Raw genomic sequence first — 22,925 nt, 5'->3', positions numbered from 1 at the left:
GAGCGAGAGAAAAGCTCCCTACCAAGCCAGGCTTTGTTCCCTGAACCTAAGACTTTACCCGGCGGCGGGCGGCGGGCGGGCCGGGAGCGAGCGAGCGGAGGCGCGCGGCCATGGCTGCCGCGGCCGGGCAGGGGGGCCGGGGAGGCGGCGCGTGAGCGGGCGGCGCGGGGCGGGCGGGCGCCCGCGATGTGCCACTCGGCACCTCCCCCGCCGGGCCCGGGCTGCGCGGCGGCCGGGCGGCCCTGGTAGCTGGGCGTGCGGCGCGGAGGGGGCGAGCCCGGCGCGCGGGTCTCATTGTTGGGGGGGGGCCCCGTCGGGGCATGAGGGCGAGAGCACGGCGGGGGGGGCGGCCAGACAGAGCGAGCGAGGAGGAGGAGGAGGAGGACGCCGAGGAGGAGGAAGGAGGAGGCAAAGAAAAGAAGCGGCGGCGGCGGAGGAGGAGGAGGAGGGAGCGAGGAGGCGCGCGGCCCCCCGCTCCCTCCCTCCCCCCCTGACCCCCGACCCCCGCCGGCCGGCCCCCCGCCCCAGCCCCGGAGGGAGCTCATGGGAGTATGAAGGAGATGGTAGGAGGCTGCTGCGTATGTTCGGACGAGAGGGGCTGGGCCGAGAATCCGCTGGTCTACTGTGATGGGCACGCGTGCAGCGTGGCTGTCCACCAAGGTATGGGGGTGGCCCTCGGGGGGGCGGAGGGACCCAGGGGGCGGCGTGGGCAGGGAGCCCCCGGCCGCGCCCTCTGGAGACCTCCCGGGGCTCGGGCGCCCCTCCCCCACCCCACCTGAAGAGAAGGGAGGAGTCGGGGGGCTGCCCCCGCCCGGTCCTGGAGGACCGGGTCAGGCATTGTTTTCTTGCCTATTGTTCCAGTCCCGCGCCCCCCACCCCAAGTTGAGGGAGTTTGGGGACAGTCTAGGGGCCAATGAGTGCACTCAACGCGCCCCACACCGTCAGTGTCGGGGCTGCTTGGAGAATGTTTACCTGTGAGGTGTACCCTCCCGCCCGGTTATTTTGGTCCCGGCTCTCGGAGGGAGAGGTCAAGGGGGGGGGTCATCCTCCCCTCCAGCTTCCGGATACTGGGAGGAGCGGAATTGGGAAGGGAGGAGAAGGGTCCCAGGGGAGAGGGGACTCCTAAAATCCTCCGGGAAAGAGTTGCGGATAGGAGAGAGGTTGCGCAGGGGGCCGGGAATAGAGAAGAGGGAGGTTTGGAGTTTCCCCCAGCAGCACATGGTTCGGGAGTTAACTCCTTGAGGAATCTTACCGAGGGCGCAGACTGGCATCTCCCGCCTGTCTGGCACAGCCAGCTGCCCCCCCCCTTCCTGGGACAGCCCTTAATCCTGTCGCTGTCGGGTCTTCCCGCCACTCTCCTATTGGTTACCTGCACTGCACCTGCTCTCGGCCTTGACTTTTGAGCTGTACCTATTATAGTTAGTGGCAGAAGATGAGCTCCCTAGACCCCCGACTTCCCCGCCTCTAACATTACTGGCCCTTTAAGAAATGCCCCCCCCCCAATAACAACAAAACGCGTTTGTCTATCGTAAATGTTGTTCCGCTGATTTTCTCTTCCTGATGATGAGGACTGGTCCTGGCAGGAGCTGGGAAACAGAAAGCTGGGTACAGAAAGGGCATGAGGGGAGGATCTTCTAGAAGTTTAAGGTCAAGGACTCAGACTTCCCACCTCTGCTTGGAGGACTTGGTTGTGTGGTTGAAAGCTGGCTGCGTGCTGTTGGGCATTCCTTGTGGTCCTGCTGTCTAGTGAGTGCCCCCCAGGCTGGGAACAGCCCCCTGGCCTAGTTCCTTAGAGTCACCCCCTTCCCCCAGTTATTCTGGGAACAGCCCCTGGTGACAGATTTGTTTGGTGATTCTCCTCCCTCATCCCCAGCTTGCTATGGCATCGTCCAGGTGCCAACAGGACCCTGGTTCTGCAGGAAATGTGAATCTCAGGAGCGAGCAGCCAGGGTGGTGAGTTTGAGACTCCTCTCTCCCCTCTGTACACCTGAGCATCCCCCCCCACTCCCCACCGAGCTAGGGGACTCTGAGGCTGAGGCTGGGGTGGGACTGTCACACAGGATTTCCTGTTTCCTGCACACCTATCACCAACCCCATCTGTCCCTCAGCTTATCCCTCACTCTGCGTCACCTCAGGCACCGGGCCTTTTATTTTTGTTTGCTTGTTTGTTTGAGCTTTTTATTATGGGAAGTTTCCAACCTGTACAAAAGTAGAGGGAATGCTCTAATGAACCTCACGTTGATGTGGATCACCCGTCTTCAACAATGATCACTCGTGGTCAATCCTGTTTTCTCTGTACCCCCACCAGTTCCTCCTTAGACATCTTATCATTACATCCTGGGGCCCTCAGAATGTGTTCAGGGGGGGCCCAGCTCAGCAGATCCCCCACCCGCTTTGGGAAAGCCCACCTCCCAAACCCCTGTGCCCCCTTTTATTGGCAGAGGTGTGAGCTGTGCCCACACAAAGATGGGGCATTGAAGAGGACTGACAATGGAGGTGAGAGGGGTGCTGAGCCTCAGGGCTCATCTACTGAGGTCAGCAAGGCCCCTTGAGCAGGGTCTGGGAAGGCAGGAGTGGTCTGTGGGTGGGGGTGGAATGCAGAGGCTGGTTTCCTTTCCCTTCCCTGGCTGGCAGTGGAGTCTGATGGGAAGGCCGTGGAGGAGGGGACCGTCTGCAGTATGGGGTTGTGAGAGGTGGGGGTCTTGGGCTCGCCATCGCAGCTGAGGCCAGCCCCACACTGCCCCAGGCTGGGCCCACGTGGTGTGTGCCCTCTACATCCCTGAGGTGCAGTTTGCCAACGTGCTCACCATGGAGCCCATCGTGCTGCAGTACGTGCCTCATGATCGCTTCAACAAGGTCAGCGGCCCCTACCGTGCCCCATACCAGTCCCTTCCCTAGCCAACCATTCTTGGGTCCCTCCAGCCCTTCCTTCATCCAGTGTAATTTGATTCTGTCCAACCTACACTTTCGGGGAACTCACGAGGAGGGTAGGCACCTTCCACTGATAGATTCACGCTCGTGCTCTGGAACTCAAGTGAAATAGTAGGCTCCCTTGCAGAAGTACTGCCTGAAGGTAGACCTTAGCGAGCAGTTCACTTATTCATTCACTGAGCACATTTTACTGAGTGCCTACTATGTGCCAAAACTGGGGCAAGATGCTAGACACACAGTGTTTAGATTGATCAAGACAGGTGTGCTCCCTGCCCCACGGAACTCACACTTCTGGGTGGGAAGACTATAGATATCAATAAACAGGCAAATAAAGTAAATGCAACTTGTGTTAAGTGCTGTAAAGAAAACAAACAAGGTACTGAAATAAAGGATACCTTGCGGGGGGGCGGGGGGGGCTTACTTTAGATAAAGTAGTCAAGGAAAGAGACATTTTGGTTGAGACCTGGGGGATGAGAAGGAGCCATCCTTGATGAGGGGGGAGCGTTCCAGGTACCAGGCAGAAGGCATAGCATGTGCAAAGGCCCAGAGGTGGGGATGAGCTCACCGGTGAGGAAGGCAGACACAGTCCCTGGCCTTATCGGGCTCACCGTCCAAGGACTGCACTGTCCAGTATAGTAGCCACTGGCCACATGTGGTTATGTAAATTAATTAAAATCAAATAGAATTTAAAATTCAGGTCCTCAGTCACACTAGCCACATTTCCGGTGCTCAGTAACCTTACGTGGTCTGTGACTGCTGCATCAGACAGTGCAGTAGAGAACAGTTCCATCACCACCAACAGTGCTGTTGGATAGCCCTGACTTAGGATCACGTGGAGAGGATGGAATTGAGGGGGGAGACCAAAGGATCCCTCAGGTGGAAGGGAAGAGGGCACGATTGTACTGTATCCTGCAGACATGTTACATCTGTGAGGAGCAGGGCCGGGAAAGCAAGGCAGCCTCAGGAGCTTGCATGACCTGTAACCGCCACGGATGTCGACAAGCTTTCCATGTCACCTGGTGAGAGCCCCGCCTGCCCTGCACCCACCCTGAACGTTCTCTAGCCAGCTGTACCAACCCCCTCCGAGCTTTGCCATGGGGGGCTGCTAAAGAGGTTCATCCTAGCTGCTGTGTCTTTGGAGATGAGGGCAGTGCTTTCCTTGGGTGGTCTTGGCTTCACCCCCGCAGGGATCTAGGAGGGTGCAGGGGAGGTGGCCGGTCTGGTTTGTGGCCACGCTTCTCAGGCTGACCTTTCTCGGTTAGTGCCCAAATGGCAGGCCTGCTGTGTGAGGAGGAAGTGCTGGAGGTCGACAATGTCAAGTACTGTGGTTATTGCAAATACCACTTCAGCAAAATGGTGAGTTTCATCTGGGCATGAATGGGTCAGTCAGCCATGGTTTAGAGGGTATGGGCTCCAGGCCAGGCCAGTGCCTGGGGCTGGGAGGACAGACGTGGAAGGAACTATGTCCCTGCCCTTGAGGAGCTCGCCACTGGATGAGGAATAATTGAAGCACAGTTGAGGGGTGTGAATCAGAGCCGAACCAGGCTCCATCCAGAGGATGGAGCTCAGGCCCTGCCTGTCAGAGTCTGGGAGGCTTCAAGGAAGAGGCAGCATTTAAGCTGAGCCAACATTTGTGGGGCTCGCTGTGTCCCAGCCTCTGTACTAATCTCTTTATGTGTGTTTTTTTGTGTGATCGTCCCCCAAACCCTAAGAACTAGGTGTACTGCATTTCCCCGTTTCTATGGATGAGTAAGCTCAGACCCACTAAGATTCTGTTATTTATCTCCCAGCTGGTGTGTGGGATTCAGAACAGACAGTCTGAAGCTCCTCAGCAGCCTGCTAAGCAGAGACAGAGAGAAAGGAATCCCAGGCAGAGGGACTGGCGTGGGTAAAGTCCCGAGATGAGAAAGCATTCATAAGCGGCAGAACAGGGTGTGGGGGAGGGACAAGGCAGGAGATGAGGCGAAAAAGCCCAAGGAGGGCCAGAGCTGGACTTGCTTCTGCCCCAGGTTCAGGGGCCCAAGGAGAGGTGGGAGAAGGGGTGCTAACCCATGTTTGTGGAGAGACGTGCATTTCCAGAAGCTGTGGGGTGTCCTGGAGAGGTATGCCGTGGCCTGACTGGGAAGGCAGCTTGGACCTCACCCCCAGGCTACAGGCTTATAAGGCTGCTTGAAAGCAAGAGGGTAACACGATCAGATTTGTGTTTTAGGAAGATTACCCTGGCAGCCACTGTGAAGCCAGATTTGAAGGGCCAGGGCGCGGCTGGGAGACAGCTGTGAGAAAGGGGGGATGGAGGGATGAAGCTGGGTTCTAGAACCATTTCTAGATAGACTTGCCTACATGTCAGGGTAGCTGAGAAGGAGGAGTTGAGGGTGGCACATAGGATTCAGGCTCTCAATGCTGGGTGGATGAGTCTTGAGCACCTGAGGGCGCTGTGAACCGGTGGTGCAGTACGCTTCTGTAGGGCTAGCGTATGTCCTGGTCTGCCCCGGAGAGTCCCAGTTTGTGCCTTTTGCCCTGGTGTAATTATTAATAGCTCCCCCTTTCATTTTCAGAAGTGTCCTACTTTGGATCATAAGTCATAGGGTCATCTAGGTGCAGGGTTTGATATCAACTTAAGACAATGTAGGGAGCTCGGTTTGGTTCATAGGAGGTGCCAAGTGGGGATGTTCAGATTTGGTGGCTGTGAGGCCCCCAGGCAGGGTGGTGGTGGCAGCCCCAGGTGTATAAGGCTGGGGCTGGAATCCCCGGGTGCCCATCAGGTAGGGGGCTCAAGTGTGAAGAGAACCATGAGGTGGGGAGTTCAGAGCTCAGCAGAGTAGAAGCAGTGCCCACCGCTGGGGAGGAATGGGGTCAGACGAGGCCTGAAATTAGTGCTTGCATTTGACGGTTGGGAGGTAGTGGGTGGCCTTAGAGGGAACAGCTATAAGTCTAGGACAGGTGAAGCCATCAGCCCAGGCAGTGGGGAGTCCAAGGCCCTGGCGGGGGGTGGGGCGGGGGGGGGAATGGCAGCACAAGTGTTGTCTGGGTTTTTCTTATGGATGTTTACTCCCCCCCCCCCCCCCCCCCCCGCCTCCGCTTCTTAAGGGCAGCAGGTCCTTTGGGACAAAAGGAACCACTGTGTTTGGTGGAGGGCCAGGAACAAAGGAGAAGGGGTGATGGCTGGAGCAAAGTGTCTGGAGGAGAGGATGGGGTATGGAGTACAGGGGAGCAGGGGCTCCCATGAGGGCTGTCCTGTATGTCCTCCACCCCAGGGAAGGAGGTGGTAGTGGGCCGTGGCCCAGGGCCTGAGAGGGGCCGAGAGGGCACCGTGAGAAGAGGTGGGCGGAGAGTGAGAGGCTGCCTCCATCCGTGCGTTGCTGGGCCGAGACGCCCCACCTCTCTGGGCCTCAGTTGCTGCTGAATCTTGTGCACTGGACAAGCCAGCGGGGAAACCAGGATTCCAGTCTAGGGAATGCACTTCCATTGAGCAGAGTATCATTAAGGACACAGGGTCCTCTTAGTGACGGGCAGTGTGGGGGTGGGGGGTCCCTGATCTTCAGGAACCTTTTCCTAGGCTAGTGGGAGGAGGTTATGGCAGTTCCTCTCGGTTCTCTCCCCAGAAGACATCCCGGCACGCGAGCGGGGGAGGCAGCGGAGGAGGGGGAGGCACAGGGGCAGGCGGTAGCGGCTTTATCGCTGGCCGGAGGAGCAGGTCGGCCTCGCCGTCCACGCAGCAGGAGAAGCACCCTTCCCACCACGAGAGGGGCCAGAAGAAGGTAAAAGTCTTCTCCCTCCACCACTCCTGCCCACTCACAAACACCTGTTTCTTTCAAGAAGCCACCCAGGTCTCCGGAAGGCCATAGGGCCTACCCCCTTCCTTCCTCTGAGGCCACTGAGGGCAGAGAGGGGGCTGAGGAAGTGACATGTGAGGGTCACGGAGGGTGAGGTGAAGGCTTGGCTTCCCTGGGGCTCTTTGTATCTGTGTGGTTCCTCCGTGTCCTCCCCATGACATGACAGTGTCCCCAACATTTGCACACACGCCACAGTCTAGCCATGTGTCGGTCCAGTTTGTAAGTGCACACGCCTGCGTCCCCGCCACACGTCACGGTGTGCCCGGCCCCCGTCCCTCCGCACAGCTCGGTGTCCCGGGTGTGTGCTCACATGAGCGGTGCTCTGTGTCGCTGGCATGATAATGGGACGGGCTATTTTTAGCAGGCAGTGAGGAGGAGGGGGAAGGGCTGTCGGCTCTCAGAGGAACCTGCCTGGGCCACTCCTGTCCCGCCAAAGTCCCCCAGTCCCTCCATAGGGGGAGATGGTGCCCACAAAGCCTTGTCCTTGAAAGGACCCCACTCCCCACACGCATGTGCTGTGTTTATCCTGACCCAGACTGTTCCCCAACATCAGTTCCAGTCCCTTCTTCCTCCCCAGAGTCGAAAGGACAAAGAACGCCTTAAACAGAAGCACAAGAAGCGGCCTGAGTCACCCCCCAGCATCCTCACCCCACCTGTGGTCCCCACTGCTGACAAGGTACTGCTGCCTACACCCAGGAGGGATGGCCACCGCAGCGGGAGGGAGGCACGGGGCGAGGGGTCAGGGTGAGCACCCCTGGGAACCTCCTCAGCTTCATGTTAATATGCCTCTGCTCCCCACCCCGCCCCGCTCTACTCCTCTTCTAGCCCAGGAGGGGCCTCTGCTCCTCAGCCCAACCAGGAGAGGTAGGGGTGGGGTGGGGGGCACCACCCTGCCTGCTGGCTGCCAGATGTTCACATCTGCCTCTGTCCAGACAGAGGGCCTCGGCACTGGGCTCCTGTCTGCAGGTACGGTACTCACGGTGCTTCTCTGATTTTCTGGGGCCCATTTCCCCAAAGAGAGGCAGAGAGGACCCCTTCACTCTCATCCCTCCTCCGCATCAGGAGGCTGCCCAGAGCCTGTCGCCTAACCAAAAGCCCGCTCCATGCAGGCCGGAGGGACTGAAAGTGTGGCCCCTGATGGCTTGCGGGGCAGGCCTGTGGACCACACCCTGAAACCCTCACCGAGCCCACCTTCCCGGTAGGGGCATGGCATGTCAGGCCTGACTCCAGAAACTGGCAACATCTGGATAAGCAACCAGCAGGCCCTATCCGAGGCCAGGGAATGGCTAATCCAAGCCAGAGCAGCCCTCCCTGCCCCTGCTTCCAGCCCGTCCTCCCCATGGAAGGAGAACAGGGGCCTGGAGACGCTGCCTCCTCCTGTCACCATTACTGCCCCATTCACCTCCACTGGCCTCAGGAGGTTGGCAGAGCTCTGGGCATCTTAGCAGGAGGCTCAGGTATCAGGTTTCCAGGGTGATGTTGCTGTGGCAACTGTCCCAGTAACCCTCTCCCCTCCCTGCTGCCCAGGGCTCACCTGGAAAAGCTTGATGTCTGCGCCCTCTGGTCTTTCCCTGGGGTTTGCAGGCAGGGGGAAAGAGAGGGCCAGAGATCTAGGAGTTATCCCAGTGGCTGGGCATCCCTTTGGATGTGTTGGAGCATTCTGCCCATCCCCCTCCACCCACCCCAGCATTTCAGCCACCCCTCCCCCTGGGCCCTCTCCTCCCTTGCTCTCATAACCACATCTGGCTCCCTTCAGAACTCCAGCTGTTGAAAAGAACAAAGAAAAAGACAAGAGACCAGGGCTCCGCCCAGGAAGGGGCAGCACGGGGTGGCTCTCATTCTCCCATCCATCCTCCCTCTGGCATTTGTTCATTTACTGAATACCTGGTCTCCACCAGGAGGAAAAGCCATCCCTGGTAGTAATACAAAGCCCTAACTCACTCACCACATGCCAGGCTCCCTTCTGGAACAGGGGGATGGAGGGGATGCCTGGGGGATTTGCTCATTTAATCCTCAAAATAATCCAATGAAGTAGGTATTTTATTAACCCCATTTAATAAATGAAGAAACTGAGGCACAGAGAAGTTAAGTCATTTGCCTAAAAGCACACAGCTAGGGAGTGGTGGAGTCAAGATTTGAACCCGGGCAGTTGGGCTTGAAGGCCTGTTATCTTAACCACCACAGGACACTGTCTCTGCAGTGTATCACTAGCAGCCATGCCATCAGAATCATCCTCATTATTGACCCCATACTATGTGTCTGGCATTGTGGTCCTCATAATTCTCCAAATAGGCATAATTAGCCCCATAAGGACACTGAAGCTCGGTGAGGTTGAGAGACCACACAACATAACACGGTGGTAACCGGCAGAACCCACCAGGCTAACAGACCCCAGAGACCCCGCTCTTCCAGCCACTGCTGCCACCCTCAGACGTGGGGGACCGTATCTTGCAGTACAGTGTGGCACCTGATGGCTGACGTGGGTGGGTACACGATACCCGGAAATAAGAGGACAGAAAGATTTGTTCCACCCCAGGTAGCTATAGGGTGACTTCACGGAAGAGGGGGCTCTCGAGCTGGCTTTGGAAGGAGAAGATGTTTCCCGGGAAGAGGAAGGCTAGGCTCTCCGGGCAGAGGGCTGGGCATGGAAGCTCAGGTTGTCTAGGAAGGGCATGGAGTGGCCGGGGAGCAGGCTGTCGGCCAGGTGGCTGCTTCTGGGGGTGAGCATGGAGGGAGTGGTGGGGACTGGAGGGCCCAGGAATGAGACCGTTCTCCTTGAAGTTCCTCTTCCCTGCGTACACCAGTTCCCAACACAAGTCCAGCCCTTTAGGCCTAAGTATTTCTTTTTTTTTTTCTTTTTTTGCGGTACGCGGGCCTCTCACTGTTGTGGCCTCTCCCGTTGCGGAGCACAGGCTCCGGACGCGTAGGCTCAGCGGCCATGGCTCACGGGCCCAGCCGCTCCGCGGCATGTGGGATCTTCCCGGACCGGGGCACGAACCCGTGTCCCCTGCATCGGCAGGTGGACTCTCAACCACTGCGCCACCAGGGAAGCCCCTAAGTATTTCTTAAATGAGTGACTAAGAAGATACGTGCATCAGTACAGACTCTGAGACTGTTTTCATCTCTCGCCTGCCCGAGGTGAAGGACAGACAGTTTCTTGGGTTCAGAGCTCCCAACTCTTCACACCCAGAAGTTACAGAGCTGCCCCCCATCTCCCCGGTCTAGGAGCTCCTGCCACTATCCCCTTGCCCGAAAATCCTTCCTGAAGCTAACTCTGGGCTCCCCCACTAGAGCCCTAGGTCCTGTGTCCTGCTCCGCTCCCAAGTCAGGGTGAGCCCAGACCCTGGGGGCCGGCCTCGAGCCTTCCTCTCCTCCTTCCCTCAGGTCTCCTCCTCAGCTTCCTCCTCCTCCCACCACGAGGCCAGCACTCAGGAGACTTCTGAAAGCAGCAGGGACTCAAAGGGGAAAAAGTCTTCCAGCCATGGCCTGAGTCACAAGGGGAAGAAGCTGAGCAGTGGGAAAGGTGTGAGCAGCTTTACCTCCGCCTCCTCCTCTTCTTCCTCCTCCTCTTCCTCCTCCTCTGGGGGGCCCTTCCAGCCTGCAGGTGAGTGTGGGCGTCCCGGAGGAGGCTGGGAGCGGGACGGTCTTTGGCCCTGAGCTTTTCTACCAAGGGCCTTTTTATGTTGGTTTGCGTCTCATTTGCTTCCTAAAGTGGTTGGGGTCGGGGGGATCCCCACCAAGTGACTCCCATCCACACCCTCCCCTCAGCCCTCTCCTCTCGAGGTGGAACTCCCCTCCGGTCTCCCTCAGGGCCCACCTCTCCAACCCCCATAACCATATTCATTATCCCCTGCACTTACGCTGTCAGGTACCACGTTTAAAGCACCAACTCTAATCTCCTGTAATCTCTGTAGTCATCGAGTGAGCTCACTAGGGTGGGAGTTATTCTCCTCCTACTTTATCACAGGTGGGAAAGCTGGAGGGTGGGGACACTGTCCCAGGACACAGACACAGTGGCCGAGCTGGGACAGGAAACTCAGCTTCCCCATCCCCTGACCAGAGTTCTCTCTACTAGTGCACACTGAGTGGGAGGGAGGCAGGGGATCTGGGGTCCAGCTGTAATTCCGTTTCCCCCTCTGCAGTTTCGTCCCTGCAGAGCTCCCCTGACTTCTCTGCATTCCCCAAGTTGGAGCAGCCAGAGGAGGACAAGTACTCCAAGCCCGCAGCGCGCCCCCCTTCAGCTCCTCCCTCTCCCTCAGCCCCCGAGCCCCCCAAGGCTGACCTCTTTGAGCAGAAGGTGGTCTTCTCTGGCTTTGGGCCCATCATGCGCTTCTCCACCACCACCTCCAGCTCAGGCCGGGCCCGGGCCCCGTCCCCTGGGGACTATAAGTCACCCCACGTCTCGGGGTCCGGGACCTCAGCAGGCACCCACAAGCGGATGCCCACACTGAGCGCCGCCCCTGTGCCTGTTGAGGAGGCCCCTGAGACAGGCCTGAAGGAGAAGAAGCACAAAGCCAGCAAGAGGAGCCGACACGGGCCAGGCCGTCCCAAGGGCAGCCGCAACAAGGAGGGCACCGGGGGCCCGGCCCTTCCCTCCCTCCCTGGTGCCCAGCTGGCTGGCTTTACCGCCACTGCTGCCTCACCCTTCTCCGGAGGTTCCCTTGTCAGCTCTGGCCTGGGTGGTCTGGCCTCCCGTACCTTTGGGCCTTCCGGGAGCCTGCCCAGCCTGAGCCTGGAGTCCCCACTGCTGGGGGCAGGTTAGTGACCCTTGGGGATGGAGGGTATCTCAGGGCCCAGCCAGTCTAGTGAGGGGACAGAGGCACAAACATGCAGTTAGAAGGAAATGCGATAGAAACTGCTCCAGAAGACAAAGGATGCAGGTGACAGTCACCTCTGAGACACTCCCCCATACCCATTTTCTGCATGGTTGTAGCGGGAGAGATTGCCAACAGGACTTAACCAAGTTTGGGTTGGGGGATTAGAAAAACTGGGAATTCTCCAGGTTTAGCAGGGCAGTGGAATAAGCAGGCATGGCAAGCAGATGTCACCCAAGCAAGAAGTGACATCTTTGCAGCAAGAGGGTGAGACTGGTGTGTGGCCAGATCCAGGGGAGTGTTCTCCTTGGGGAGAGGCTGCTCTAGCCACCTGACTAAGGTGGGGCGTGGGGGAGGGGTGACTCTAAGCTTCCCTCTGTGTCTGTCTTGTGCCTGTAGGCATCTACACCAGTAATAAGGACCCCATCTCCCACGGTGGTGGAATGCTGCGGGCTGTCTGCAGCACCCCCCTCTCCTCCAGCCTTCTGGGGCCCCCAGGGACCTCGGCCTTGCCCCGCCTCAGCCGCTCCCCATTCACCAGCACCCTCCCTTCCTCCTCTGCTTCTATCTCCACCACTCAGGTGAGGCCTTACTCCTGGGCTCCGCCATCCCTGGGCAGGTGGGGGACAGCCTGCTGAGGACCCCAGCTTCCCATGGGAATTTGAGAGATTGGGCTTGCTCACCACCAGAACTTCTCCCTCTCTCTGGTCCTCTCTCCTCCCCAGCACGCCTGGTCCCCTCCACCCCGGTGCACACAGTTGTGCTCTAGATCCAAGAATAACCACCAGGCTGGACTCTACCTCCTTTCCCTCAGGTGTTTTCTCTGGCTGGCTCCACCTTTAGTCTCCCTTCTACCCACATCTTTGGAACCCCCATGGGTGCCGTTAACCCCCTCCTCACCCAAGCCGAGAGCAGCCACACAGGTATGTGAGTCTCTGACCCCATTCCCCTTTCTTCCCAAAGGCCTGAGGGGCCCCTGTCACCTGCTTGTCACCCCAGAAAGGATGGGAGGGCTTTCTGGCTGCCCGCACCCTCTGGCCATTGCCCACCCTGCAAAAAAACATTCCACACACGACAAACCTACACTTTCACATTAAAACCCCGTGAGGAGGCGGGACAGGACAGGGCAGAATAAATACTGCTCCATCTCACAAAACAAAAAGGCAGAGAGATGAATGACTTGCTCAAGGCAGTTGGGGTAGGGAAAGGCAGCGCAGCAGCTGAAATTCTGGTACCCTGGCTCCAAGCCTCGTTCTCCTACCGGTGTAGCCTAGCTCCCTGCTGGCCTCTTAGTGAGTTCTTGGGATCAGAGTTTACAGAGATCCCACCAGCTGGACAGCAGCCTCTCTGGGTATTTAGGAGTTAAGGGGGCGGATCACAAGTGCCCCTCCCTCTCCCTGGAGAGTCAACCCAGCCCCAGAGAGCTGATTGGTGCAGCGGTACCACCTGGCCGGCTGGAGGGCGGGGCTTACCAGTTCAGGTAAGCCTTAAGGGGACCAATCTGATTCCAGAATTAAGAACCCTACAGAGTAGGTGACTGTATTTTGCCAAAACGCAAAGTGGAATTCAGTGGCCCAACAGAGGGTTTTGACGTCTAATGTTTTAGTTTATTAATATAAAGGTCATATAAAACTGATTATAATAGCTACAGTAATTAAGGCCTTGCTGCATGCCAGCTAAGCCGTTCAGATTAACGCTTCACATTTACTACCTCATTTTAATCCTCGTAACAATCACTTCAGAGAGGTTAGTTTCAAGCCCACGGTCACACAGCAGGTAAGTATCATATCCAAGTTCAACTCAGGACTGTGCAGGCCCCAAGTTTCTATGACTCTGAAGTTGTAAGTTTTCCAGGAAAAAAATTAGGAGGTGGATCTGAAAGTAGCCAGGCTGCAGGAGCCTTTCTGCCTAGAGAAGGAGGAAGGGACGAGATCTCATGGCTTTGCCTCCCACGGCGCTGGGTTTCCAAGCCAGGGCTCCCAGCGCCTTAAGAACTAGAACTGGCTATCTGGGGTTGGGAGATCCTGGGGAAAGGGGTCTGCGGTACGGTCCCAGATCCCGCACCCACTTCCCAGGCGGGGACTGTGAGGCCGACGGCACCTCTTCCTCGCTGATCCCTGCCCTCCTTCTCCTTCCAAGAGCCAGACCTGGAGGACTGCAGCTTCCGATGTCGGGGGACCTCCCCCCAGGAGAGTCTGTCTTCCATGTGAGGGAGAGAGTGGCGGCTTGGGGGAGGGGCTGGGAGCGGGGTGGAGGGACTGTCAGGGAGGAGAGAGCGGAGAGGCGGGCGCGGGGAAGAGGTTGGGATCCAGAGGGGATGACTGAAACCCCTAAGGCGGGAGGAGGAGGGCAGGGAGACAGGAGTGGGGGAGTGAGGTAAGCCTGAGCTCGGTTTTCCCTTCTGACCCCAGGTCCCCAATCAGCAGTCTCCCAGCACTCTTCGACCAGACAGCACCCTGCGGGGGCGGCCAGTTGGACCCAGCGGCCCCCGGAACGACCAACATGGAGCAGCTGCTGGAGAAGCAGGGCGATGGCGAGGCCGGAGTCAACAGTGAGAAGGGGTGACGTCGGGCTGGGTGACCTGTCCTAGGACACCCCCAGACTCGGTCACCTTTCTCTCCCAGGTCCCCAAACGTCTTTACGGTTCCGCCTGCGGCCCCGCCCCTGCCTTAACTCTGGCCAACCGTTGGCCTTGCCTTTAACCCTCGCTGGGTCCTGTTCCTGGGCCCGCCCCCTCTTCGCAGGGCTTTTGGCGCTCACGACCTCCTGGCCCTTATTTTACTAAGCCCCAACTTCCGCCCGCCCCTTCCCTCCCAAGCACTTGGACTCCACCCCAAGCCTCAGGCCCCACCCGTGGTCCTCACACCTCTAGCTCCCCAGGACTCACCTGAGTCCCTCGCTAGCCGGCGCCTTCTCTGCTAGGTCTCAGTCCTATTTCCTCTGTCAGGCCCCGCCCCTCCAGGCCCCGCCCCCGGTCACCTGGCCCCGCCCCCAGCCTTTCCAGGCCCGCGGGGCTCAGGCGCTCTCGCCTTCTGTCTGCAGTCGTGGAGATGCTGAAGGCGCTGCATGCACTGCAGAAGGAAAACCAGAGGCTTCAGGAGCAGATCCTGAGCCTTACGGCTAAGAAAGAGCGACTGCAGATTCTCAACGTGCAACTCTCTGTGCCCTTCGCCGCCCTGCCTGCCGCCCTGCCTGCCACCAACGGCCCTGTCCCTGGGCCCTATGGCCTGCCTCCCCAAGGTAAGGGGAATCCCACCCAGCCCGGGGATGGGGGCTTCTGCTGTGCGGTCGGAACTGGCCCTGACTCCAGCCCCTGACCTCCTTCCGTGATCTCCCTCCCTCAGCCGGCAGCAGCGATTCCTTGAGCACCAGCAAGAGCCCTCCGGGGAAGAACAGTCTGGGCCTGGACAACTCGCTGTCCACGTCTTCCGAGGTGGGCGCCACGGGGAGGGGCACCAGGGACGGGCAGGAGTGGGGAGGTGCAAGGGCCTTCTAGTTGCATCTCTACCTTGCGGCTATTGGAGGCTGGACAATGGAGTGATTGGCTGAGTAATTGGTTGACTGACCCATTCATTCTTTCATTAAATAAGTAATCATTATGAGGTGCCTACTTAGCTCCAGGCATTGGCTAAGCAATGAGTGAGCAAATCGGACAGTCTTGCTCCTGGAGACAGGCTCAATCCAAGAAAATCAATAATTACAAATCAGGAAAATTACTAAGATGGAAATAATTTGAGGGCTATGAGAAAGAATGGAGGGTGGGGTTCTTCTCTGAATATAAGGTGGTTAGGGAAGGCCTCTTTGAGAAGTGTTTGTGAAGAGTTTATTATAGTTTGTTGTAGCTGCACACAAAATAATCCCCGTGTAATTGCTGGCGGTTGGGGGAGCCGTTGCTATTGTTATATTGTGGTTGTTTCTGGAAATCAAACAAAGTGGGTTCTTGTTCTCCCTGCTACTTTCTAAATGTGTGACTTGGGCAACAATAGTCATAATAGTAACCGACATTAATTGCATACTTGCCCTTTGTCACGTCTTGTGCTGAGACTTTTAAAGGGTGTGTGTGTTTTGTCTTCACAATAGTTTTATGGAATAGGTTCTCCTCTTACCCCCGTGTTATGAGTGAGGAAACTAAAACAGAGAAGCCACTCAAGCCATTAAATTGTGGACATGGGATTTGAGCCTGAATCTTTCACTCCAGCTGCCTGCAGAGTTGTTTAGCCTGTTTAAGAACCAGTGGTTTCACCCATAAAAAGGCAGTAACGAGTTAGTACAGGTCAGGCACTGAACCCTGGGTCTGGTTCACCAGGTGGTCACTACCGTCATCACTGTTCAGTGTTAAACAAGCATCGTGAGGGATGCTGGGCCCCTAGGAAGTGACTTGTGAAGACTGTTTGGATTCTTATCCTTTATCCCGGGCCTTGCTTCTTCCTGGGTGGCTCTGCCTGGGGGAAGGGGGGGGTGGCTGTGCTCTGTGAGAATGCTGGTGGGTGCCGGGCCGGGGGGCCAGAAAGGTCATGCTGGCCCCCTGCCCCTCTGACCCCTCCCTTCCCCCTCCCTCCCCAGGACCCACACTCAGGCTGCCCAAGCCGCAGCAGCTCGTCGCTGTCCTTCCACAGCACGCCCCCACCGCTGCCCCTGCTCCAGCAGAGCCCTGCTACTCTGCCCCTGGCCCTGCCTGGGGGCCCTGCCCCGCTCCCGCCCCAGCCACAGAATGGGCTAGGCCGGGCACCCGGGGCAGCGGGGCTGGGGGCTATGCCCCTGGCTGAGGGGCTGCTGGGGGGGCTGGCGGGCAGCGGGGCCCTGCCCCTCAATGGGCTCCTGGGGGGGTTGAATGGGGCTGCCGCCCCCAACCCCGCGGGCTTGAGCCAGGCTGGCGGGGCCCCTGCGCTGCAGCTGCCAGGTTGTCTCAACAGGTGAGGGAGAGCTCAGTCTGGGGAAGGGAAGGGGGAGGCTGGCTCTGGGAGGGAATCCCCCCAAACACCCACAGTTCCTCAGAAGGAAAGCTGTCCTCTGATCTTACAGGGTCTAGAATCTAGTCACCCCAGGTTCTCCTTAGATGTTAGATGTGAGTGCCCTCCAGATGGTAGCTCTCCGTGGACAAAGTCGTCTGTTTATGCCTTGTACCCTAGCTAGCCTAGGTTTTCCTTCTGGGAAAGTTCTTCCCTCTGATGTGCCTCCCTCCCACTGTCCTGTCTGAGCTCAGTCCGTTTCGCTCTAGTCCTCTAATATTTCACATCCCTGCCTCTCCCCACCTGGGTCTGAGGGAGTCTGGGAAGTTAGGGGAGCAGGCGAGGAGGGTTCCGCTGTCCCTTCCCATGGTCTGTGATTTGTCCCCCTGCCTCAGCCTCACCGAGCAGCAGCGACACCTCCTGCAGCAGCAAGAGCAGCAGCTCCAGCAGCTCCAGCAGCTCCTGGCGTCCCCACAGCTGACCCCGGTAATGCCCCTCCCTTCCTGGGCCACCTCCCCTCCCCCAGCTCTGCTGGAAGGGCCCTCTCAGAGGGTCTGGGCCAGCCCAGGGAGGGCAGCCCCAGGCTGGGTGGAGGTTGCCCCTAAGGGTCCTGTGGGGTCAGAGGGCATAAGTGTTCCTCTCGGGGGGGCCCCTGGGCACTGGGGAAGGGATGCTGTAGTGGCCCCAGATCACATCCTAGCGAGAGGTTCTGGAGGGTGGTGAGTCCTCAGTTACTGAGCATTTCCAATTCCAGCCCCAAGGCTCTTCAGTGGGGAACTTCGGGGTCTGCGTAGAGCGGTGGCCAAGCGGGTGACAGACACCGCTTCAACCAGAGCAGCCCCTTTTGGGTCTTTCTTGTGTGTTGAGTTCTGCTAAAAATTCCTTTGGAGGAAAGGAATTCTTCCTTTTAAAAAGGAGGGAGTTGAAAAAATAGAAAAATATTCATTTTCATATAAAGAAATATGAGAAAGATACATAAGAAACCAATTCAATTGGTTATCTACCGAGGCCAGATGGCAGCAGGGGTAAAAGCAAGATTTCTGAAGATAAGCCTTAATAAATCACTTTGGGTTTTGGAACACTGAAAATGCTTTGCCTATTCAAAGCAAAAATAAATGACTCTTAAGGGAAAAAACAAATGAAAAAGAGGGGAGTTGAAAACTATTGACCTCATTCAGTGTTTCTCAACTTGGGGTCGTACCATCCCTGGGGACATTTGTGGTTGTCATAGCAACTGAGGAATTGATTTAGTGAGGGGGGGGGCCCAGGGATGTTAAACCCCCTGCACTTGGCCCCGGCTGTGCCAAGTGCTGACGGTGTGCAACCACTTTCTGGTCTGGGTGGGGAGACTGAGGCCCAGAGGAGGGAGTTAGACAGAACCTTGAGTGTCTCCCAGGTCTTTTGCCTCATGGTCCTAGTGTGATAGGATGGTGCCCAGGCCAGTGAGAGCAAGATGACCCTGGGGACCACTGGCCAGTAAGCAATCTGGGCCCCTTGCAGGAACACCAGACTGTTGTCTACCAGATGATCCAGCAGATCCAGCAGAAGCGGGAGCTGCAGCGGCTGCAGATGGCCGGGGGCTCCCAGTTGCCCATGGCCAGCCTGCTGGCCGGGAGCTCCACCCCGCTGCTGTCCGCGGGCACTCCTGGCCTGCTGCCCACAGCATCTGCCCCACCTCTGCTGCCCGCCGGAGCCCTGGTGGCTCCCTCGCTCGGCAACAACACAAGTCTCATGGCCGCAGCAGCTGCGGCGGCAGCAGTAGCAGCAGCAGGCGGACCTCCAGTCCTCACTGCCCAGACCAACCCCTTCCTCAGCCTGTCGGGGGCGGATGGCAGTGGCAGTGGCCCCAAAGGAGGGGTAAGTAAGGGGTCCGGCTTGGGGGAGGGGCCGGGAGTGGGGCAGAGGGACCGTCCTGTCTCCCTTCTGGATGGGCAGCGAGGGAGCATTAGAAGCTACATCATCAGATGCATCATCAGAAGGAGGAAGGAAGCGACCCCTAGGGCAGCAGAGTGCCCTGCTCTAGACCCCAGGGCCTCTGCCAGCACATGGGTGCCCTCCTGCAGATCTAAGAAAGATACACTTTGCACATGGGCTAATAGCGAAAGGACCAATTAGAAAACGGCGTTCCTCTGGGGAGACCCATTAGGAAAGGCTGTTTCCTCTCTGATTGGACCATTTAGAAGAAGATGATGCTCTGGGTGGGCCATTTCAAGAAAGGCCCTCCCTTCTCCTTCTGAGGGCAAAGGGCCTCAGCTGGCACGTGCCTGCTTAGCTGGGTGCCCTATGCAGGGCAACGCCCCCAAACACACACACACACAAGGTGACCCTGGTGTGCAGCCGCCAAAGCCCAGACCCTTACTGCACCCAACGTCAGCTTTCTTGACCCAGGAAGCTATTCTCAACTGGGTGTTAGGACCAGACACCTCCCAAAGCCCCAGTCTTCCTTCCTCTTTTTCCAGACTGCTGACAAAGGAGCCTCAGCCAACCAGGAAAAAGGCTAAAGCCACCCAGGCTCCTGCTGACCCCCAAGTGGAGGGGCAGATCCTGGTCTGAGGGGTCCCAGCCTGGAGCAGGCACCTGCACCCAGACACTGGAGAGCCCCGGCCCAGAGCATGTGCTGAGGCCCGGGGAGTGTGGGGCGCTCCTGGTGCCGAGGACTGAGACCGAGAGGGGAGCCCCTTCCATCTGGCCCCCCTCCCCCTCTGCACTGGCCCCTTTGTGAGGGGCTCAGAAGGAGGACAGGCTCCAAGCCCGCCTAGGAGCCCCCACTCTCAGCGAATGTTTTGAGGTTCCCCAGAGAGCAAAGTGGGCCATGGCATAAGTGGGGGGTTGGTTGAACCCGCCACGTAAAATGGATTAGCACTTGAGTGGGATAAGTGGGGGGCTAGGCCCTGGGCCTGCCCCTGTGCGGAAGTCTTTTATGGAAGAAGGGGTGGCCCTACTTGACCTGCAGTTTCTTCCCAACTTGGGCAGATGGCAAGAGGGCTTCCTTGGACTGTTTCTCGCTGGGCCCCTTCCCCTGCCCCCGACAAGGGTCACAAGCTGAGCTTGTAAAAGCCCACAGACTGGGGGGCCGAAGGGGGGTAGGATGGCATCAAATTTGGCCCAAGCCTCCCTACCTCTGGGGGGTGGGCCCCAGTGATGGGCTGGGGGAAGGCAGGGGGTGGGTGGCCCAGCCCCCTCGATCCCCTGCCCCTTGTTTGCACTATTGGATTTAGGAGTGCCGAGGGTGGGGAGATGGAGCTGCCTGACTCAGAGAGCGTGTATGCGTGTGCGTGTGTCTGTCCGTCCGTCTGTCTGTCTGTCTACCGCTGGAGCCCGGGCAGCTGAGGGCAGGGATAGGAGCAGTGCTCTGACGAGGCCGTATCAGAGGGGCGCTCCCAGCTCTTGTTTGCACCCTCTCACCTCACCAACTTTGGTCTCTCTCTGGGGCCTGAATGGTTAACAAAAACCAGAACCATACTCCAGTACTGGAGAGTAACTGGGGGCTGGGGGCTTTGAATCAGGGTAATATCCTGCCTTTCCTCCCCCAGACTCTACATGGTCTCAGTGCCCCCTCAGCGCTCCCCTTCCCCCAGTGATACTTGGTCCTGCTTCCCTGGCAAAGGGGAGCCCCAGGGATTGGGGGATGAGGCAAGGGGGGTAAAGTGCCACTTCTTTTAGTGAAACCTTCCTCCCAGGATTAGCCAGCCTGCCTTCCCGCACCCCACCCCCACCCACCAGGGGAGACTTAAGCTTACGCTGACCTACAACTGTCCCTTCACCCACCAGCTATTTCCCCAGGGTGTAGTGGGCAATTCTCACCTTAAAGAGTCCCCACCTGCCCAGAGCTTTTGGTGGCCAAGGTTGAGGGCCGGTGGGACAGCCAGGAGAGGGGCGAGGTTGAAGCCTGTGTCTGTGTCGGGTGCACTGGGGTCGGAGCCAGGAGGAGCGTGGCCAGCTTCCCTGATGACCACGTCTAGTCAGTCTCTTTGCATGTGTGGATTTGTGTGTGTGTGTGTTTCTGTTTGGGTTTTTGTTGTTGTTGGTTTTGTTTTGTTTTTTAAATAAAGAAAAGAAGATGTGTATATTTTTGGCAATGACAGAAACGTAGTGCAGATATATTTTTGCCTGTGCTGCTCAACTGGTTTTTTTCTGATACTGAAAATAATATTAATATTCCTGTTGATAAGACTTTGTAAGATGTTAGGGAGCTGATAATGGAGGGGGTGGGTGGGATCCTTCAGAGGCAATTTCTTAGGCACTTGCAAGGGCTTGGGGGGGGAGGGGGGAGGCAGTTGTGATGACCTCAGAAATACTCACTTTTTATTAACGCTAAATATCAGTTAGAAAGAAATGATAGAATTCAGCATTTTATTCATCTTCATCTATTAAGCTGTCTAACTCCCTGCCCCCAAACCACTGAAAAGAAAAATAACCTTCAGAGATTCTTAGAAGAGTTGCTCATTCACACCCACACCGTTGCCCAAGGCCGGCCCACTTACAGCCAAAGTCAGCTTCTGTTCTGGACAGTGAGGGAAGTCAATCCACCCCAAGGCCGCTGTGGCAGAGAGTGAGAGGTCCAAATGACTTAGTGCACTGGAACCAAGACCTCCCCTTGCCTCCAGCACCCGAGAGTCTGGGGTTCTCATCTCCAAGAGTCTCTGTTTTCTGACTTTCCCCAGGCTGGGGTGCAGTGGCAGGTAGGCAGGTTAGATTTGAAGAAGGGACCCAGGCTGGCTATGGATTGGTGCTGTGCCTCAATTCGGGGCAGGGGGACAGGAGAGCGGTGGTGCATTTCCTCTTTCGAGGGAGCTTTATAATAGGAAAGGTGTGGAGCGCTTCAGGACGGAGTGGGGTCCCAGCGCAAGGGGTATGGCTACCGAGACCCCCCGCCCGCGCCCCTGCTCCCAGCCTCAGTCCCTTTTTCTAGGATGAATTTGGATGGGGAGTAGAAAGGGATGCAGATTTATATATGGCTCTGTCTAGGGGAGGGAAGGATGTGGTTTGCAGGGCGGAAGTGGAGTTTGAAAATGCAGAGTGGCGCTTAGTACGTCATCCCCCTCAGCGCAGAGGTGTGATTGCAGTATGCATGCAGAGCCGCTGTCTGGCCTTGAGGTCACAACTAGTGCACGAATGTCAGAGCTGGAAGGGACCTGTCTTTAGGTGTCTTTTGAGCCAGCTCCTTGCTTCACAGGTGATAGCTCCAAGCCTAGCAGGGCAGGGGCTCAGGGGCAGAGCCAGGACCAGCCCTCAGGACCTTGGCCTCCCGGTCCTCGGCTCTCCTGTCCCACTGCGCTGCCTCCTTGTGGCTGTCCGTCTGTCCCTGTGTGTGTGACGCGTGGTGTGAGTGCAGGGCTGTGCCGGGGTGGGGGGTATCTGTGAAGCACTGACTGTCTTAGCTCAGAGCTGATGGATCCTCTCCAGAGACAATGACACTTTAAAGGTTGCCTTTTCTTCTCTAAGTTTTTCCGATTTGTTTATGAGTTTTTCCCCTCAGACTCCTAGGTCTTTTGCTGCCTCCAGGCGCCCTTCCCTTGAGGCCGATGAGAGCACCCCTGCCCACTCCTGTCCTGACTTCTAGGGAAGTACTCCTAGGAAGGGAGCCAGAGCCTGGGAAAGAGAAAGAGCCAGCTCTGAGAAAGGGTGACCTTCTCCACACTGCCCTTTCCCAAACTGGAAATGCAGACAAGTTTTCAAAGGCACAGGCTCCCCCTGCCAGCTTCCACCATCTTCCTTGGTATGTGGTGGGCCGGAGTTAAGGGTAGGCAGCCTGCTTCCAGTTCTCCTTTATCCCAATTTATTTCCTGGGGAGAGGTGCCTGGAGGGATTAAGGTCACTTCAGTTGGGAATTTGCAGGAAAGCGGGGCATAGTACCCTGGCTCCCTCCGGTCACATCAAACCAGATTAAAAGTGTGTCTGGCTCCCAACCACTTTGACTTGATCTACTGAAAAGTTGGGGACTGAGGGCGTGCCTTCATTGCCCTTTGGTCACGTCCTTCAGCCCAACTTGGGACTTAGGTGGTGGGACTGGAGACCCAAACCCTGGCTCCTCGCCTGTCCCCCCCTTTCCGCCCCAGCCTGTCTCAATGTAGTAGACCCTTCCTAGGGGAGCAGGGAGGGGAAGCTACAGTTTGCAAACCCAGGGGCTCCTTTTTAATTCTTTCTAAAGCCTCCTTTATATCCTCAACCCAAAAGGCAATGCCCCTACCCCGTCACCTCCAAGCCTGGAATTGTGCATAACTCGGATCTTGTATCTTTGTATAACGGATGTTATTTGTACGAAGGGCAGTTCGTAAACAGCACTTGTTCTTTTAATAAAAGAATGTTTTACAAAAAAAAAAAAAAAATCCAAAGAGATCCTGCTTTGTCTGGCTTTACTGAAGGGAAAGGGAGAGGGAGTGCCATCCGTGGGAGCC

General features: G+C 57.4%; 1 protein-coding gene across 2 annotated transcripts; it reads left to right on the top strand.

Annotated features, from left to right (window-relative positions):
• The first annotated feature begins 360 nt into the window (after positions 1 to 360).
• On the top strand, positions 361 to 22,857 carry MLLT6 (MLLT6, PHD finger containing). Of its 2 annotated transcripts, XM_059997933.1 has the most exons (20): positions 361 to 660; positions 1,874 to 1,953; positions 2,442 to 2,496; positions 2,747 to 2,856; positions 3,847 to 3,950; positions 4,194 to 4,287; positions 6,534 to 6,689; positions 7,342 to 7,440; positions 10,149 to 10,368; positions 10,907 to 11,521; positions 11,978 to 12,159; positions 12,393 to 12,501; positions 13,718 to 13,784; positions 13,990 to 14,129; positions 14,621 to 14,818; positions 14,923 to 15,011; positions 16,142 to 16,491; positions 16,923 to 17,013; positions 18,028 to 18,384; positions 18,987 to 22,857. In XM_059997933.1, the coding sequence occupies exons 1-20, from the start codon at positions 552 to 554 to the stop codon at positions 19,026 to 19,028; spliced, it is 3,267 nt and encodes a 1,088-aa protein (XP_059853916.1). In that variant the 5' UTR covers positions 361 to 551; the 3' UTR covers positions 19,029 to 22,857. The 2 variants fall into 2 exon arrangements, with proteins under 2 accessions (XP_059853916.1, XP_059853917.1); XM_059997934.1 differs by lacking the exon at positions 16,142 to 16,491 and having other exon boundaries at positions 362 to 660.
• The last annotated feature ends 68 nt before the right edge of the window (positions 22,858 to 22,925 follow it).

The sequence above is a fragment of the Delphinus delphis genome, chromosome 19, assembly GCF_949987515.2.
Source record: "Delphinus delphis chromosome 19, mDelDel1.2, whole genome shotgun sequence".
Lineage (NCBI taxonomy): Eukaryota > Metazoa > Chordata > Mammalia > Artiodactyla > Delphinidae > Delphinus > Delphinus delphis.
Note: the sequence above shows the minus strand (reverse complement) of the source record. Positions and strands in the feature narration are given on the sequence as shown.

What these genes read in the sequence shown, in the direction of transcription:
- MLLT6 (XM_059997933.1), top strand. Translation starts at nt 552, where the DNA reads ATGAAGGAGATGGTAGGAGGCTGCTGCGTATGTTCGGACGAGAGGGGC. An exon ending in TGGTCCCCACTGCTGACAAG is followed by an intron (nt 7,441 to 10,148) that starts GTACTGCTGCCT and finishes TCCTTCCCTCAG; the next exon opens with GTCTCCTCCTCAGCTTCCTC. An exon ending in CAGGAGAGTCTGTCTTCCAT is followed by an intron (nt 13,785 to 13,989) that starts GTGAGGGAGAGA and finishes TTCTGACCCCAG; the next exon opens with GTCCCCAATCAGCAGTCTCC.